Genomic DNA, 19,984 nt, shown 5'->3' on the forward strand with positions numbered 1-19,984 from the left:
CATACAAGGAAATGGACTTAAACCAATGTGGGTAGCTCTCAAATAGGCCCAAATCAGTGGCCAATGGTGATGGAATTAAGTCACCAAAACACACACAAGCATACAAAATGCAATGGCTCATCAAAGAGGCCTAAGAGCACAACTCTCTAGAGTGCTTAAGGAGTGACAAATGTGCAAGTGTAACAACACTAAGTGCACTGAAATTAAGTAAGAAATGATGCCAAATCATTCAAATGACACAAGTATGGCATGCAAAGTCCTAAGGTATGAAAGCTAGCAAGGAGCAACACAAAGGAGGCATGCAATATATGGCATGAATGCATGAACTAAGCATGGACAAAGCTTAATTAGGTCTAAATGAGTGCCTAAACATGCTGAGATGGAGGCTCAAATACCTAGGCAATATGGCATACATGCTAGGCCATAAGTAAGGCAACAATGCACAACGTTCAAAGGCACTTAAAGCATGAAAGAGGTGGAAACATAGCAATGCTATAGGCTCTGAAATGAAGCATTAAGTGATGCCAAATCATCTAAATGGCTCAAAAATAGCATGCATGAGTCAACACAACACAAAGCTTGCAAGGCCAATTACACTACAGCTATACAAAGCATGAAGGATATGGTAAGGGCAACCCAAAACAGTCCTAGTACATGTTAATATGAGACTAAAACATGCATGGAAGAAAGCCAAAACGAGCTAGCATACAATGCCAAATACAATGGTGCATGCAAAGCTACAAAAGAGGCAATGTACTACATCTATTGGAACCAATCATGGCATGACTTAGACAGCATAAAACAGAGTTACATTATGGTATAATGAGACCAAAAATGCACTAAAATGAGGAGCCAAAGGCTTGGGCTTAATGGCATGCACAAAAGTCCATTCTTAAGGCACAAAGCACAAACCCTTCAAGGCATTCAAAGCATGTCAAATGCAAGTATATGACCACATTTCATGGATTGAAATAACATATGAAATGATGGCTAGGCATGCAAACATCACATGTATGGCATGGTAGGGGCCTCAAAACCCAAGACTAGCCTAAGCATTTATACTATAGCTATACAAAGCATGAGCGATATGGCCATGGCAGCCCAAAACAGTTCTAGGACAGCCCAAAATAAGAACAAAATCTTGCTGGAGCAAAGCTAAAACATGCTAGGATGATGAGTCAAAGCATCATGCACATAAAGCTAGTAAGCAAGGTTTGTTCTATAAGTATATGGAGCATGCAAAGGATGACCAAACCAGCTATGGAGAGAGTTATGATATGGCAAAACATCACCAAAAATAGGTTGAAATGGAAACCAAACAAGCTAAAATGACATGACAAAGCATGAAGCATATGAAGCTAGTTTAGGTGATTTACACTACAAGTGTGTGATGCAAGCATGGAGTGACAAAACCAACCCAAAACAGATCCAAGGCATGGTAAAACATCACCAAAAACCTACTGAAATGGACTCAACACAAGCTAAGCAAACATGCTACTTTGATGAGCTATAAATGGGATTACACTACACATACAAGATGCATGTAAAGAGTGACCAAACCAGCCATGGACAGGGCCAAGGAAGGTCCTAAAAGTCAATGGGAGTGCCTCTCTTTTATAGTTAACTCAATCGTTGTCCCAATAGAAGCCTTGCTTCAATGGACTTTAGCTTAGTGTTTATCCTGGATTCTTCAACAGATAAAGATAAACTCTCTAAGAACTTTATCCTTATACAAGCTGAAGTCCTTCCTCATTCTAGGACTTTTGTCCCTTATCCGCTTATCCCGGGTTCTGATATCTTCGGAGATAACCTCGGCGTCATGACCAGGACATGTGGCACATCAGCTCACACGTCGGCGTCACCTTGGCCACGTGTTGGTACTTAGAAAATATATCCCCACAACTACCCCCTAGGTTCTTTTACCTCGGCATCCTGAGGTGATAGAACCTATATCATCATATCATATAGCATGTTGGCCGTCTCGCTATATCATCCTTTTACCGAGGTCATGATACATCGACTTTACACAATTAGGTCTTGCAATCTTGTCTCATCAAGGTTTCAGAATTTCCTATCAGCCGATGTCATTGCTTCATTAAGCCAAGAACTCCAAGAGTTTTTATCTTGCGTATGAGCTGTCACGCAAAATAGACCATTCGTTTCTACCATGCGTTTGACCCCTACTGGACCGTACTCGATATGCGCCTGTAAGTCATCTCGCGCCTGCGTGTGCCGTCTGATCAATACGTCATTCTAGGCTCATTGGTGGTGTTTTGCCGCTATTCTCTGTGTTTTGATCAAAAATCAATTTCTCTCTCTTCGTCTCTTCACTTTTCATCGTCTTTGTTCAAACTCTCTTTCTCTCTTACTTTCTCAAATCCTCCATTGTTCCAAGTTTCCAAGCTTTGCTACCACCGCCGTTCACCCCATCCGGCGAGGCTCTTGCTAGTCTTTTCTGCTGCTTTTGCTCGTTTGACTTCGGTGAACTCAACACCGGCTTCTTTTCTTCGGTGAGTTACTGTTTCTTCCCGATTTAACTTCTTGTTTCAGTTTTTTGTCTTGCTTTATTGAACTCCACTGCTTTGCCTCTGCAATCCTGCTCATATCTTTGATATTTTAATTTGTATCTTGTTTTCCACCACATGTTTGTTTCATGATTCTGTTTTTGCCCCATTCGTTTCTTGAATATACAATGTTCACACATTTGCTCACTTTTGCCACTATCCTTGGCCTCGCGCCCTTATGCACATCTTGTCACAATTTTCTTTGATAGTTCACTACTGTTCTTGGTTCTGAAACACATTCTTGCTTTTCTATGACTTTTCCAGATTCGTGCCTTTAATCTTCATTTCTGTAGATTTAGGTTTGGGATTTGTTTGTAGAACCGACAAATCTTTAGGAAAAAATGAAACGATCCCCACAAATTCTTACCCCAGCTTACTTTTAGGTTTTTGCCGAGGTCCATATAACCCTTACAAAACACCTTTTTCTGAAATCCAGCTCCCATAATTTAAGCCGACATCATGGGTATGTGGAAGCATAGGGTAGATACCTCGACCAAATTAGAGCACTTTAGGCGAGAGTTTGACATCCCAGCCGACGTCCATCTGAGGTTGGCTGGGGAGGATGACTCCATCATGCCTACAACTGATTATATGCCCTTCCCTGTTGTAGCTTTTATTAAGTGTGGACTTCGGCTCCCACTCAACATCCTTTTCCGTGAGATAATCCATTACTATAAGTTGAACCCAATGCAGCTTGCCATCAATTCCTATGGAATCATAAACAGTATAATAGCCTTAGCCAATCAAGAAAACGCTAGGGTTACTTTAGCCGACATTCAATACTGCTATACCATGTGTGGCCTCAAAAAAGACACATGCTATATTTACTATCTTAAACCGAGGTCCACAGAGTACAAAATCGTTGCCGATGTCCCAGACTCCAACAAGGGAGCTGGGGATGACTACTTTATTACCTCGGGAAACTGGGAGTTCGCTCCAGATGAGGACCTCCACCTCTACCCTCTTCCTCGAACAGTCTTTGTAGAGGGTAATGGTAAGAGCCCGGTGTTTGTACTTATTCGTTTTTAAAGTCTTCAATACTTCGTTTATTCTAATGTCTGTTTTTCTTGCAGCTCTTTCTCAGCCACCAAGGGCTTCCGCCAGTCTTTCTTCCCCAACAAAGACTTGAAGAAGCTACTAGATCTGCCAGTCCATAAACGCAGAGCCCCTTTGGTACTCAATTTCATCCTAACCTACAAATCCGTACTCCCCGACATCCCAAAAAGGAAGAAAAACCAATCTCCCACTTCTGCCACAACTCCACCAGCAGTTTCCAAATCTCGGCCAGACCAAGGATCAACCTCTGATCCAGCGGAGCAACCGTCGACCTCGGCTCCATACCTGATCCCATCATCTCAACACCAACGGCGGCAACGAACTGCTTTTGCTGCCGAGATGGGCCGCCAGAAGGCAGTTGCTAAAGATCTCCTGGCCAACATTCTATCCTTTGTTGATGCTCAACCAGCACCAACACAGCCCTCAAAGCCAAAACAAAAAAGGATAAAGAAAGCTCAGCCAAAGACAACGGTGACTCAGATTGATACTGAGGACACCTTGCCAATATCAAAATTGGCTTCGAGCGAGAAGACCACCTCTGTCCCCAAGATGAGGCCTACTGAGGCCGAACCGTCCCAATCAACTCGGTCAAAGAGGCTGAGATCCGAGTCTGCCACGACCTCGGGGCCAGCGAAATCAGATGCCCTCTAGGCTCCACCAATTACTTTAGAGGACAGGCCAGCCAAAGTGAATAATAGTGCCGACGACGTAAATGTCAGTGTCGCTCTCAGTACTGCTCTACTTCTTCCTGACAATCTTGATCGAAACGCCAAGATGAGCGAATACAAGAACTTTGCTCTGATGCTCCAGCGTTCTGTTCACGTAAGTCTCTTTACCTGGAGATTTTCTTTCTCTATTTTTCTAAACTTGGAGAATTTTACTAACTTCTGTTTTGTTCACTGTTAGGCCACCCAGCATGCTCATTCCTTCTCAATGCAAGCCTTTGAGAATCGGAAGGAGCTGGCCGACAAGAAGAGGGAGGTCTCTAGTCTGCAGAAGTCCAATAAAAACGTACAGTAAAAAATGAAGACTCTGGCAGACCAGGCTGAGGCTGTTGTTAAAGCCAAGGATGATGCTGAAGAAAGAGCGGATTCTGCTGAGGCCATCAAGAAAGTTCTCGAGGCCGAGGAAAAGATGGCCCAGGCCCAGAAAGAACTTCAAGATGCCTTGGCCACCAAAGCTGCAGAGGTCAAGGTCACAGACGAAAAGGCATACGCTGAGGGGGTGGCCGATGTTACGGTGGACTATGAAAAGCAGGTGAAGCAGGCATGCAATAAGGGTTTCACCCTTGGTTGGATGTCTCTTCAAAAAAACTTGAAGTCCTCGAGGACTCCCCCATCAGGAACACGCCGACGTCATTCCTCTTCCGTTTCCCCAAACTCCAAGCCAATCCGACGACGATTCTGGGTCTGAGGAGGAGGCTTTGGTGAGGAAGTCAAAGGAGGCTGCTCGGGCCAAGGCCCCTTCTCCAAATGAGCAAGTCCTAGACTTGACTCAAGATGAGGAGGGTGAGGAGGTTCCCAAGGATGCTACTCCTGAGAAGGCATCATCGGACATGCCTCTTGCCGACAAGAGCCTCGATCAAACCCTTCATGAAATAGATGTCGAGCTTGCGGCTGAGAAGGCTGTCAAGATGTCCTCCCAGCAGTCTTTTGAACTTCAAACCCAACCATCTGGTGTTGCCGAGGAGTCTTAACTTTGATATCCTTTTCTTTTGTATTTTGTACTTTTGTTTTTCTTCTTTTGAAACAATGTAAGCTCTTCACATGGCCGATGTGCCTTCTTATAAATACAACTTCCTTGCTTGCATGTTTGTATCTTTATCTTCCCTTTATTGCTCTTGTATGATTCCATACTTAGAATATTTTGCGTATCTTCAATGCACACTTTATCTGTGTAATTTTCTCGGGGTGAATTACCTCGGCTATACCCGCCTACGGTTTACATCGGCAAGTACACAAGTACTCAGTTTAATACAACCTTGGCCTTAACTTGTAAATTTTTCACAAATTTCAACAAGGGTTAGACATAACCTTAGTTTAATTTCAGCTTGTAAATTTTTCTCAAATTTCAACAAGTGTTAAACATGATCTCGGTCTAACTCAACTTGTAAATTTTTCTCAAATTTCAACAAGTGTTAAACATGATCTCGGTCTAACTCAACTTGTAAATTTTTCTCAAATTTCAACAAGTGTTAAACATGATCTCGATTTAACTTTAACTTGTAATTTTTCTCAAATTTCAACAAGTGTTAAACATGATCTCGGTTTAACTTCAACTTGTAAATTTTTCTCAAATTTCAACAAGTGTTAAACATGATCTCGGTTTAACTTCAACTTGTAAATTTTTCTCAAATTTTAACAAGTTTTAAACATGATCTCGGTTTAACTTTAACTTGTAAATTTTTCTCAAATTTCAACATGTGTTAAATATGATCTCGGTTTAACTTTAACTTGTAAATTTTTCTGAAATTTCAACAAGTGTTAAATATGATCTCGGTCTAACCCAATTTGGAAATGTCCAATGGTTTCAATCAAGTGTTAAAACCATTTTCCAACTCTCTGCCCCCCAATGTGAACTTAAGTTCCACTTGGGTTCTCATTGTGCAAGTATTCCAAAAACATCATCAACTATCTTATCAGTCACAAAAAAATCAAGCTTTATTTATTACTTCGGCTAATAACAAAGAACAAGAAAATTTAATGATAAAAAAACTTAAGATTGCAAGTATTCCAGGGCCTTAGCAACTCTTTGCCCTCATTATCTTGAAGCCGATATGCCCCATTGCCCAGTACCGAGATGATTCTGTAGGAACCTTCCCAATTTGGGCCAAGCTTGCCCTCTCTGGGATCCTTCTTGTTGCCGACCACTTTTCTCAAGACGAGGTCACCGACTTGAAACTCCCTTGGGTTGACCTTCTTATTATAAGCCCTGACAAGTTACTGCTAGTATGCTGCCAGTTGAATTGCAGCTCTCTCCCTTCTTTCTTCTAGCAGATCCAGATCTCGAGCTAATAATACATCATTTGCCCCGTTCTCTACTCCTTAAGTTTTGATTCCTGGGATGCCGACTTCCAGAGGAATGACTGCTTCTGTGCCATAAGCCATGGCAAATGGGGATTCCCCAGTTGATTTTCTCGGCGGGGTCTGATATGCCTAGAGTACATTTGGCAGTTCATCCACCCATGTCCCCTTTGCTGCTTGCAGCCTCTTCTTTATCCCATCCAACATAACTTTGTTGGATGCTTCTGCTTGTCCATTGCTTTGGGGAAAGCTTGGGTGTGATACCCCTGTTCCGTAGTATGCTAATTGGTCCTTAAATTGAGTAGGATTATGTGTTTATCATGATTTTATGTGCCATTATGTAAATATATGTGATTTAGAAGTTTTATCTGTTCACCGTAGGAATACCTGTTTGACTAATCAACTTTGGAAAATTAATCGAGGGCCTTATCGGCCACAGAACCCAAAATTGACTACGCCATTGTGATTGGCATAATTTTTAGAGCCTACGGTGAAATTTAATGGAAAAATTGATTCGGACCAGATTAAGTTGATTAAATTGGTAAATTGGTGCCCAATTATTTACTAATATTATATTGACTTAGTGGGACTTGCCATATTTGAGCACTACACCTTATTTCTCTCCCTTAGCTTATTTTGGTTGATTCTTGAACTCAATTTGAGAGGGAGAGCCGACTATAGGGAGGGAGAAAGAGGGATTGTGCAACTTTGGTCTTGAAACTTGGAGATTGGAAGCCTAAGTCAAGATTTGATCATAGATTGTGAGAATCAAGCTCCTAGGTGAGTGATTCTTGGATTATAATTGTAATTTTGTGCATGTCCAAGCTATCTTGGTGATCAAGAACAAGATTGTGATGAAGTTGAGTTGTGTTTGTTGAATTGAGGCTTAATATGTGCATGCATGTAAGAAATACCTTGAAATTTGCATGTTTAAGCACAAATGTGTATAACCCATGTGAAATGTTAAAAAGGAAACTCATGTTTTGATCACTATTTGTGTTATCTACGTTGAGAATGTGGCTAATCCATCACATGCATGTACAAATTGAGAAGACATGAGCTTGAATGCATGAATTGGTTATGTTAATGATTGAGTTTGACATATTTTGGGACATGCATGTAGATAAATTATGAAATTGAGCTTCAATATGTTATAATTCTATGTTTGTACCATGTTAGTATATGATTATGTGAAGTTTGGACCGAAATCATGCATTTAGAGCCTTTGAATGTCAAGATGAAGCTCAAGAACTCAATCTGGAAAACCCATATTTTCGATGTCCGCTCGAGCGGGTGAAGTGACGCTCGAGCGGAGAAATCGAGCTCCCAGCAGTTTTTGCAGACATGGTTCCCGCTCGAGCGGGGAAGTTGACGCTCGAGCGTGGGAGCTATTTTGTCAGGCCTTCCGCTCGAGCGCCCTATTTAACGCTCGAGTGTATTTTTCATGCAACCAGTACTTTTGCAGGCCTTGAGGGTCCGCTCGAGCGGGTAAATTGACGCTCGAGCAGGGACCCTAATTTCTGGAATTCTGTTCATGCGTTCTGTGTTTTGTTTTCCGTTCTCTTTCACTTGTAATCACTCTTCGGCGTGTGTTAAACATTATAAATGAGTTAATGAGATAAGAATAAAGCCTAAAGAGGAATATGTGAATTAAGGAACGGATTGAATGGTTAATGACCCTTTTGTGTGCATGGAATGTGTAGGGTCAAGCTCCAGGGCGAATCCACAAGCCGATCACTGTGAGTAATATCAATATTTGAAAGCTTGTCAATGTCCAATTGTTATTCCCTTATAAACTTTATGGGTTGTTAATTGGGATTGTGGACAAAAGTTTGACAGGGATCAATGAATGGACCAAAGGTCGTTTTGATAAGAATGAATGGACCGAAGGTCGTTTGGATGTATATGAATGGACCAAACGTCGTTTAGATGAATATGAATGGACCGAAGGTCGTTTTGATGTATATGAATGGACCAAAGGTCGTTTAGATGAATATGAATGGACCGAAGGTCGTTCTGTCATGAATGAATGGGCCGAAGGCCGTTTTGACGTAAATAAATGGGCTAAAAGCCGTTTTGACATAAATGGATGGGCCGAAGGCCGTTTGACATAAATGAATGGGCCGGAGGCCGTTTTGACAATAACAAAAACCTGAATGGGCCAAAGGCCAGCACGTTGGAACTGCAGTCACTTGATCTAAATTTTGTATAAGTATATATATAATATACATGTTAAGTAGAAATGTGAATTGGGCCAAAGGCCATTTGGAACATGTTGTTCTACATTGTTATGTAACTGTCTTATTTGATATTATTCACTGGGCTATCGCTCACGCTCATTCATGTGTTTGTAGGTGAGCCAAGGGAAGTCCAAACCCAGCCCCAGTGAAGTCTGCTAGGAGAAAAATCCGAGTTTTGCGGAAGTCAGCCTTGCGTCTCACTCTTGAGACCTACCCTTGCCTTTTTGCTATGTAATTATATTTTGTCTTGCCGGCAAGGACTTTATGTATATCGGTAAATAGTCTGTCATAGGTTGACTCGTTTTGGATGATCCTGTCTGTAATGAATTTTGTGGAACTGTACTTTTGATGTGGGTTATTAACGTAACTGAATATGGTCTGTTAATGTGCATATAAGCACGACTCTATGGACAAAGTTTTTATTTATTGCTTCCGTTTGGCCCCTTTACTCTGACAAGTTATGTCTGTTTTGGTCTGAGGCCGTAGGTAATATCAAGATTGCTGGCCAGTTATGTCCTTAACCCATAGGGGCGGGTTCGGGTCATGACATTGGGGTTGAAAAGTAATTCTTGATTTTGAACTTTGCACAAAAGCTCTTAATTAGCTTACTGTCAAATTGTGTTCCATTGTCGGCTACTATTGCTCTTGGAATCCCAAACCGGGTGATGATGTTCTTCCATATGAAGCTCTTCACATCCACGTCTCGGATCTTGGCAAGGGGTTCAGCTTCTATCCACTTGGTGAAGTAATCTGTTGCCACCAGCAGATACTTCCTTTGTCTAGTTGCTTGGGGCAGTTGTCCAATGAGATCCATGCCCCATTAGGCAAATGGCCAAGGACTGGATACAGGGATCAGGTCTACTACTGGTTTGTGTATCAGAGGTGCAAACCTTTGGCACTTTTCACACTTCTTGACATAGGCTTCTGCATCTTTCTGCATGTAGGGCCACCAATACCCTTAGGTAATGGCCCTATGGGCAAGTGATTTGCCCCCAGCGTGGCTTTCACATATTCCTTCATGTATTTCATATAAAAAATCTTCAACTTGAGAAGGATGTACACACCTCAAAAGGGGTCCAGTGAAGGATCTTCTGTAGAGATGCCCCTCTACTATCAGACTGAATCTTGCCGACTTCAATCTGATCTTATGTGCCTCTTTGTGATCATCTGGCAGTTTTCCTTCTTTTAGGAATGCTACTATTGCATCCATCTAGCTTGGTCCCATGTCCACACATATTACTTCATGCTCTGTGGTCAGTGGTTCGATGCTCGAGCCCGACAAGTAGCCAATCATTATCATCCTTGTTTTTTCAGGTTATATTGCACTTGCCAAGTTGGCCAGTGCATCAGCGTGACTGTTATCATCTCGGCTAACCTGATGTAGTCGGCAGTTCTGAAACAAGGTCGCCAACCTGTTGACTTCCTTCGCGTAGGCCGACATCCTTTCATCTCGGACAGCAAACTCGCCTGTTGTCTGGTTGACTATAAGCTGAGAGTCATAAAAGACTATTACCTCATCTACTTCTACTGTTGCTGCCAGTTTCAGTCCTGCAATGAGTGCTTCATACTCTGCTTCATTGTTTGAGGCCTTGAACCCCAAACGAATCGATTGTTCTAGTATCTGCCCATCTAGAGATACCAGTACTACTCCTGCCTCCACTCCTTGTCGGTTTGAACTCCCATCAACAAACAGTCGAAAGGAGTCGCCAATGTAAATGCTGCAGGGCTTGAGTTTTTCTTCCTTTCTTTGTTCTGTTGCCTTCGACTGGGCTCCTCTTTGCTCACTTGGACATCGTTCACCTCGGCTCAACGGAGCCCGATGTGTGATGGCTCCTGGAGTGAATTCAGCCACGAAGTCGGCTAAGACTTGGCCTTTTATTACTGTTCTAGGTTTGTATTCCAGGTCATACTGGCCCAAGGCCACTGCCCATCTGGCTATTCTGCTTGACAGATCCCCTTGCTGCAACAGGGACTTCAAAGGGTGTTCTGTTAGCACCACGATTTTATGGGCTTGAAAGTGATGGTTCAGTGTTTTTGAAGCCATTACCAAAGCCAGTGTCAACTTCTCAGGCTTGAAAGTGATGGTTCAGCTTTTTTGAAGCCATTACCAAAGCCAGTGTCAACTTCTCTAGAGGTAAATACATGGTTTCTGCCTTAGCCAGGGTTTTGCTTATATAGTAAACAGCCCTTTGTTCACCTTTTTCTTCTCGGACTACCACTGTGCTTACCGCATGTTCCGAAACTGCTAAGTATAAAAACAGCTCCTCTCCTGTTTCTGGATTTGAGAGAACTGGAGCCGTGGTCAGATACTTCTTCAAGTCGGCCAAGGCTTCTTCACATTCTTCTGTCCATAAGAAGTCTGTGGCCTTCTTTACTAAGTTGAAGAAGGGTTTGCATTTGTCAGAACTTCTGCTTATGAACCTATTTAGGGCTGCAGCCCTTCCAGTCAACATCTGCACCTGTTTCGCCGATGTTGGTGAGTTGAAGCCGATATGTTTTAAGGATATCAAACACTGCTTTTAGGTCGGCCAGATGACCCTCAGTTTCTTTGGTCTTCACGACCATGTCATCGATGTAGACTTCCACTGTCTGGCCAATCAGGTGTCTGAACATCTTGGTTACCAATCTTTGGTAGGTTGCTCCTGCGTTTTTCAACCCAAAAGGCATCACTCTGTAGCAATACAGCCCTTTTGGGGTGATAAACGCAGTCTTCTCCTCATCTGGGAGGTACATGGCTATCTGATGGTACCCCCTATAGGCATCCAGGAAGCTCATCCTTCTATACCCTGAAGTGGCATCCACCAGTTGGTCAATCTTGGGTAGAGAAAAACTGTCTTTGGGACAGGCCTTGTTTAGACTGGTAAAGTCTACGCAGACCCTCCATTTACCATTCTTTTTCTTCACCACTATTGTGTTCGATCGTCATGTCGGGTAATTAACCTCTCGAATGGCTCTGGCCTCCAGTAGTCTGTCTACTTCTTCTTCCACCGCTTCGACGTGCATCAATGTCGGTCTTCTTGCTTGTTGGATTATAGGTTTGGCCGACCTATCAACGTTCAGTTTGTGGCAAGTGACCTCGGGGTCAATGCCAGACATTTCGTAAGGCGTCCAGGAAAACACCTCAATGTTTGTTCTTAAGAAAGCCTCCAGCTCTTTCTCATCTTCTTCGGCTAAGCCCGAGCCGAGAAGGAAGAAGCGTTCTTCATCCCACTCCTTAACGAGGATTTTCTTCAGTGCTTCTTCACTCTTCTCAGCTGGTTTCTTGTCGACGTCCTCTAGGACTTCTACGTCCTCGTCTTCGATCTCTGCCCTTTCTGGCTCTCGAATGCTGCAGGTGGATTTCATTGCTGTCATAGAGCAATTTTTTTGCTTACAGCTGATCTCCTCTGACCTCCTCTATCCCATGCTCTGTTGGAAACCGCAATAGTTGATGCAATGTTGAGGGAATAGCGCCCATTGCATGCAACCATGGCCTTCCCAAGATGATATTGTAAGGGGAAGGTGTGTCGATTATGGTGAACTCCGTCTTTATCTTCTTGGTACCAGCCTGCACTTCCAAGCTTGTTACACCCAGCAGCCATGTCGGCGTTCCATTGAACCCGACCATTGGGCCATTGGATTGCTCCATATGGTCAGGGTGAAGGCCCAGCTCCTTGTAACATCTGACATACATGATGTCACAAGAGATGCCATGGTCAATTAGGATGCACTTCACTTGGCAGTCCCCAACCTAGAGGGATACTACCAAGGCATCATTAGGTGGATGCTGGACCATCTCTAGGTCGGCTTTAGTAAAGGTCACCATTGGTCGCTGGCACTCCTCAGACTGAGGTATTTTCTACCTGACTTGGTACACGTGCTGCAAGTGTTTTACCTTCTGGGTCTCCCCCCGTATTTCATTTTCGTTGACCTTTGAGTGAATTACATTAATTACCCGAGGTTCGGCTGCCTGTGGCTGCTGTGCTGTGGGAGGTGGAGCTGCTGGTGCCTGAGGAAGTCTTGCTTGTTCTTCCCTTGTCCTGGCCTCATCTATAAGGTCCCTCAAATGGCCTTGCCTTACCAGGTCTTCTAGGTGTGACTTTAGGGCTCTGCAACCCTGACTTAGATGCACATCTTCATTATGGTAAGCACAATGCTTTCCAAGTCTCCTTCCCATAAACTCTCCTTGTACCCTGGCTGGTGGTCTGAAGTAGGGTTGGGTTCGGATTTTATCCAGGACTTTGTGAATTGGGATTCAGAACACAGTCGTGACTGCCTGAGCGATTCTCAGTCCTATCTCTTGTTTGTTGGATCCGTTGTTACCTCGGCCTCGCTTGGGTGAGCCGTTTGCTTTCTCTTGCTTTGTCGCCTTAATCCTTGCCATGTCTTCCTCGGCTCTGGCGTATTTCTCAATTCTGGCCATGAGCTCCTCCATGCTTTTTGGCAATGTCTTTGCCAACGACTTTCGTAGTGTGCAATCATCTTTCAGGCTGTTCTTGAAAGACACTACTGCCACCTCTTGGTTGCATTGGGTATTCGGTTAAACACCTCATAGTACCTTTTTGCGTAGGCTCTAAGGCCTTCATTCTCACTGATCCTCAGAGCCATCAGGGCGTCCACCCTTAATCGCTGCAGTTTGTTTGTCACGAACTTGGCCACGAACATCTCGGCTAGGCTTTCCCAGGTCTTCACACTTCTCCTCGGTAATTTGTGAAACCAGTCCAATGCAATCTCCCTAAAGGACAAGGGGAACACCTTACAGTGTACAGTGCCATCGAGTTTATGTTCCCACAGAATGTATAAATATCTGTAATAGTTGTATCAGTTAAGTAATGAAGATGATTTCATATTCTTGTTATCCTGGGAACTTCCATATACTAGTCTTTATAACGTGTTATCTTTAAGAGTTTTTCTAGTTGACCCAAAGAGGGGCACTTAGAACTTCTCTCTGTAGCGATTTTTAACGCCTTTCTGATGAGTTTTCAACGAGTTTTAAAAACACTTTTATAGTGTTTGAGAGTTTGAGAGGAATTACGTTGGAATAAATTGGAATAGAAAAATGACTCTAATATTTTGAATGATTCTAATATTTTTTTAGTTGACCCAAGTCTCAATGATTCTAATATTTTGAATAAATTGAAATAGAAAAATAATTTTTTTTGTTATTTATTTTAACAGGAATTACATTCTCAAACTAAGGATGAATCTTACTATCTTTTTTTTTTCAAAAAAAAAAAAAACTAAGGGTGAATCTGATTACTCATATTTTTTCCCCATAGCAATCTCATATTTTTGAAGAATGTTGACCATTCAAGTGTAAAAATGTAATAATTTGGCCCGTCCAAAAATAACTTACAAGAAATCGAAAATCCAACAACAAAAGGGAGTAATAAAAATTAAAAGATGCCTTAACATAATTCTCAAGAAATATAATCTAGACTAGACCCGTCAACCAGTATGTACTTATGAACTGGTTTAAGGCATCTTGGGGCTTCCCTTCTTTATTTCAGGATGCTTGTAGATTAATTACTCTTGAATTCTTTAGTAAGTAAAGAATTTGAAAGGTCTATTTAACTCATTGTTAAGGGAGTTATCATCAATTTTTTTTTTAGTTAATGAGTAAATTCTCCAAACTTGTCGTTCGCTTACTTTAGAATCAATTACTTAATGTTGGTTTAATCGGAGCAGGACGAGAAGCAAATCTTAGGTGTGTACACTGACTCTATAAGACACACACCATTTAAGTCAAGGAGTGCAGCTGCCAGGATTCGACCCCACACCTAAATTTTGAATACGGTTCGTCCAGCACTTAGAGGGCCATCTTAGGACCATTGCACCAAATTCCTGGGAGTTAGTCCCAGGAAGTGTTGAACCAGGAACCTCAGGATTTATACCCAAAATCTTATTAAAGTGCCACAACCCCTTGCATTATTTATTTATTTATTTTTATTACAAAGAAACATTATTTCTTCAGATTTCACAAAGATCTATTCCTTTTTGTCATTCAATAATAGTATCTGGTCCTCACATCATCTCTTTTGTCAACCAACATTGTCAGGTATATATAGGGAAATGGCTTTCCTCCAGTCCATGATCAGATTGGAGGGTGTTGTTGGGCCTGTAGGGGCCTATTACGAATCCCGTTTATTTTTTACTGTGTATTTTTTTCATACAAAATTGATTTGATCACATAGCTATCGATATTCAATCAACGTGATTTTTTACAAGCATATAGTACTCCGTGAGTTCTACACATTGAATGGTTCGGATTATCGAAACGGGACCCGTGATGAGTCCCTACGGGCCCAACAGTACCCTTCAGTTCATGATTGGACTAGAGGGAAGCCATTCCCTTTATATAGTTAGTTTTGATTTCATATATTTTTTTTCAATAATTATGTACATGTAGGATTAAACATAAACATAATTTACATGATGTAAGATTTATTTTTTATAAAATATCTGTGTCTTATTTTATATTTAGTCTATGTATTTCTAGCATTATTGATATTTTTTTATTGTTTTGTATTTGTATGTATGCTTGAATATGTCAAATGCATAAATGACATCAAGGTCCCATTCCAATGAATGAAGTCCTTTTTATCAATTTTATCTTATGTATCATTCTTGAAAAAAAAAGATAAATTAATTTAAAAATTATAATACATAATTTTATTATATTTATCTTTTTGAAAATGTTCATAATTTTTCTCATCACAAAACTTCATAACAAAAATTATAAAGTGCCATAATTTTATCATTAATATGCACCTTTTTAGGAGTGCATGCGGTAGATTTCTCCATATAATTTGTATAGTAACGACAATTCTGCAATTATAAGGGATGAGAAATTCTACAATACACACCCAAATTTAAGATGTGTACCATATGTCTTAGTTACTTATGGCATTTGTGATATTTATAGTATCTCTATCCACTTAAACCTTCAAAAATTTGTATACCAATTTTTTTTGAATATTTAGGTGTCAAATTAGCATATACAAACTTGAAATATCTAAATACATACTCCACCCATGGGAAGTTATTGGATACTCGTGGAGTACGGTCATATGGTACTCCAAGATATTATAATTGGCAAGAGGGTGGGGTTTATAATTTTGCATTGAATGATTGAGGAATATGAGGAGGCATAATCAATAATGATTAATGAAAGAGTATGAATAAGTGATATTCTTAGAATATCCAATAATTTTTCTCTACCCATGTGCCAAACTTATTATTTTCTTACATTAACTTTAATCTTTTTTTTTTTATTCTAATATTTTTGAAACTCTTTTATTGATGCTCACTATTAAAATAATGAAAACAAAAATATTTGACGTCTTCTTGTTGTATGGCAAATTTGACATTGCTAAGTCATGTCATATTGACATCTTGCTTTTGAATGTTCGGGTGGAGCACAATTAGATGGCAAAATTTGTTTTTATAAACGTCATCTCCAAATTGTCATATGACTTATTGTGGTAATAGTTATGATTTATTATGATATTAATTATGATCTGTTGTAATTATTATTTTGATTATAATCAAAAAAATTATTAGTTATACTTTATGTGGTGTTTAATTATAACTCGTTAATTTTTTTAAGTTATAACTAAAACATATTTAGTTGATGATCAACACTACAAATGTCATAATTTACGTGTTACACATACTCTTTTAAAAAAGGTGTGCATTATAGCATGACTGATTTAGAATAGGAGTACACTTTTCTTTTTCTTTTTTTCTTGTTCTTCTAATCTAACGCTCCGTTTGTTTAAGCGGAAAACATTTTCTAGTGTTTGATACAATGAAAAACGAAAGTCAACGAAAAACAATATTATTTGGGTAAAAAATAATTTTCAATTTTTAAAGGCAAAAAACGTTTTCCAAATTAAAATCTTATCAATGTCACCACACTACCACTACCATTCTCACCTCCACCACCTTACCATACCACCGTCACCACCGCTACCACCCCACCTCCACCTCCACCTCCACCTTCACCTTCACCCCACACACTACCACTACCACTACCAAATATAAAAAATATTTTATCTAAACAAACGAAAATGAGACATATCATTTTCCTTCTTTTTTTTTTACATACACACCTACTAAACTTACCCCTTTTCAATTAGCGTTGAGTGATAGAGAGAGGATGGAACAACATAGCAGTGAGAATATTGGGGATTCATAACCTTGTATCTTCAGAGTGCATAAAGGAATGTGTCGTGTAAATGAAAGGGCATGCACACCTGTGCTAGTTTCAATAGGGCCTTACCACCACGGTCGACCCAAACTACTTGCCATGGAAAAACACAAAGAGTGTTTTCTAGAATTGCATCTTCAATGTGACAATCAGAGAAATGAGGATTGATTGGATTTGATGAAAAAGTTGGAAGAAAGAGCTCGCAAGTCTTATGTAGACCCCATTGACCATCTTGACAGTGACAATGCTTGATTCGTTTCTCAGTTTCTTCTTGGTTGAGCTGACCAACTATGAGAAGAAGTACGATGACAAATATTGAAAAATCTAGAAATTCGCTAGATATTGATTTGTGATTATGTATCAATTTAAAGCAATAAAACAATTCCAATCAAACAATCAAGACAAATCGACACAACGATTTTAACGTGGAAAAACAATTGGAGCACCTCCAATTGTGATAAAAAAATCAAGGGCAATAGCCACAAAACAATCCACTAAGAAGATATAAAGGAATTATACAGGTATACTCTCAATTACCTAGCGAATCCACGCCTAAATTGAACCAACCCCTATGTGCCTCTTCCAACCCCGTCTTCACCTCGAAATTGTCTTGACGATGAGCCACTCCAGAATCCACCAAAGCTTCAGGCTCGAATTCTTCAGAATCCACCAAAGAACAAGTCTCTCTTTTGTGTAGAACAAACAAATAATCCTTTGATGTATGCTCTTTAAACCATGAGTTGAATACTCAATCAAAACATCAAAGAAAACTAGCAAAATATCCCCAGATATAAATTTTAATATCCAAGAAGAAGATCTGGAGGAGTAATCCTAGTTTTGGACTAAAACAGATACTTATAGAAATCTGGGACTGCGAAGCTCGCTCGAGTGAAGACTCTCTCGCTCGAGCGAGGAACCAAAAACGCGTGTTTTCCATAAGTGGCTTCGCTCGAGCCACGAAACCTGTGCTCGAGCGTACATTCATCCTTCTCAAGTTTTTTGCCTGACGCAGCCTTCGCTCGAGTGAGCAGGGGCAGACATGCAACTTCGAATGCAATAAAGAGTGAGAAAGTGTGCGGACATGCAGCTTGATCCCCGTCATAATCAGCGAAGTGGCAATCTTGAAAGAATTAACATTACAAACTTCTCTGGAAGGCACAATTTGGGTTGGATTCGCATCTAAAAACTCATAGCCTCACTGAAATAAAGAGTGCGAAAACAAATACAATTGAAAGGAGTTTTATCAAACGGGATTGCCAAGAATAAAAACCTAACAAATATCTATTCTCAAAGAATCATCAGTGAAAGCGCAAATTAGCAGGACCTAATGCTGCTTGAAAACCAACTTCCATTCTTTGTTATATCTACATTTTTTGACATGAGCTACACCCTAACCCAAAATCCAAACCAGAATCCTGCTACTACCTCCAATGAACTCCTTACGAGGATGGCTTCATTGCTTCTCATTGACAAGCGACTAGAAAGCATTACATGTCCATAACCGAATTTGAAAGTATACCTGTTTATGAAAGCAATCATTTTCTTGATTTTGTGCATATTAGTTGTCTTCCCTCCTACAGAGATGAGTCAAATGACTACCAAAACAAGAATCAGAGAACTTACTGTAAAATGCCGTGTGTTATAGAGCTTCAGGATGGTGGTGTCAAGTTAGAGGTTGTAGAAGATGATAATGAGCTCCATCTTGGCATGTTCAATAGACGCTTTGAACATGGTCATCTTAAAATACCAAAGTTTAAAGTTAATGATAGGACAACAACATTCTTGTGTAACATCATTGCCTACGAGCAACATTCCTTAGACGATGAACCAAAATATTGCTCCGATTATGCATACCTCATGGATAAACTTATCAACTCCAAAGAAGATATGAACCAACTTCGTCGCCCTGAAGTTCTTGACAACTTGCTTGATGATGACAAGGAGCTAGCACTTATGTTCAACAACCTGAGTAAAGGAATGCTTGTTTCGAAGTAGTTCTACTACGCTGAACTGTGGAGCAAAGTGAATGTTCATTACAAGACATGGAGGAAGAAGAGTAGATTCATTGAATCATGATAACTCCACAAATGTATGGGTCACCGTTGCCACTATTGCAGCCGTTTTTCTCCTACTCCTCACTATCGCAGACTCTCATTTCCCAAATTACTACTATTACTCTATCCCCATCCCATTGCTGATATAATATGATAATGTTTTCTTAGCTCACCACCCTATCACCTACTATTTTATTAATATTCCTACATATATGTCTGTGTTTAATCTGGAGAGTGAATGTATCTTTAAAACAAGTGTTGTTCTATTCACCCATAATCTTAAAATTTTTGAATGTGTTAGTTAAACTTGTGAACAATCATTTGAACTGTTTGTGTGCTTTCTTCTGTGTTTGGTTTCAACTATGGTTTTCCTTTTCCCTAAGGAAAATTAGGTAGTGCTCATTAATCGAAGTCCATTTGGTGGTGTGAAGCAAAACATGAATGGTGTCAAGAAAAACTCCAAACCACCAAATAACTTCACGTATTCTAATAGAATTTAAGCTTCTCTAGTGATGCTTTATAGCTGTAATGATAAGAATCTCTGTATCTGTAAGGAAATGCAACTGTATGAGTGCATTGTTAAATACTTTTTTTTGTTAGATGTTGCAAATTTGTGTGCTAAATGTTACATAATCTTTTGATAGTGTTACGACAATTTTTTATTTCTGAATTTCTAGCGGTCAAAAAAAACTTCTATATTGTAGATCTTGGTTTTTTATGTTTCGGAAGAGGGGTTTGAGAGCTTCTCCTCCGATTTTCTACATAGAATTTTCAATTTCTAACACCCACAATGGTCCCCGTTTCTATCAATCCTCCCCCTTATTGTTGTAGGTGTTCTTCAACTCTGGCTTCTAGA

The 19,984-nt window shown here is 40.3% G+C and overlaps 1 protein-coding gene across 1 annotated transcript; it reads left to right on the forward strand.

The window, feature by feature from the left end:
- The first annotated feature begins 18,565 nt into the window (after positions 1–18,565).
- LOC145791477 (putative UPF0481 protein At3g02645) lies at positions 18,566–19,069 on the forward strand. Its single transcript, XM_082871828.1, has one exon. The coding sequence runs from the start codon at positions 18,566–18,568 to the stop codon at positions 19,067–19,069; it is 504 nt and encodes a 167-aa protein (XP_082727954.1).
- The last annotated feature ends 915 nt before the right edge of the window (positions 19,070–19,984 follow it).

Source organism: Camellia sinensis, chromosome 5 (assembly GCF_055761805.1).
Source record: "Camellia sinensis isolate YWXY chromosome 5, ASM5576180v1, whole genome shotgun sequence".
Taxonomy (NCBI): domain Eukaryota; kingdom Viridiplantae; phylum Streptophyta; class Magnoliopsida; order Ericales; family Theaceae; genus Camellia; species Camellia sinensis.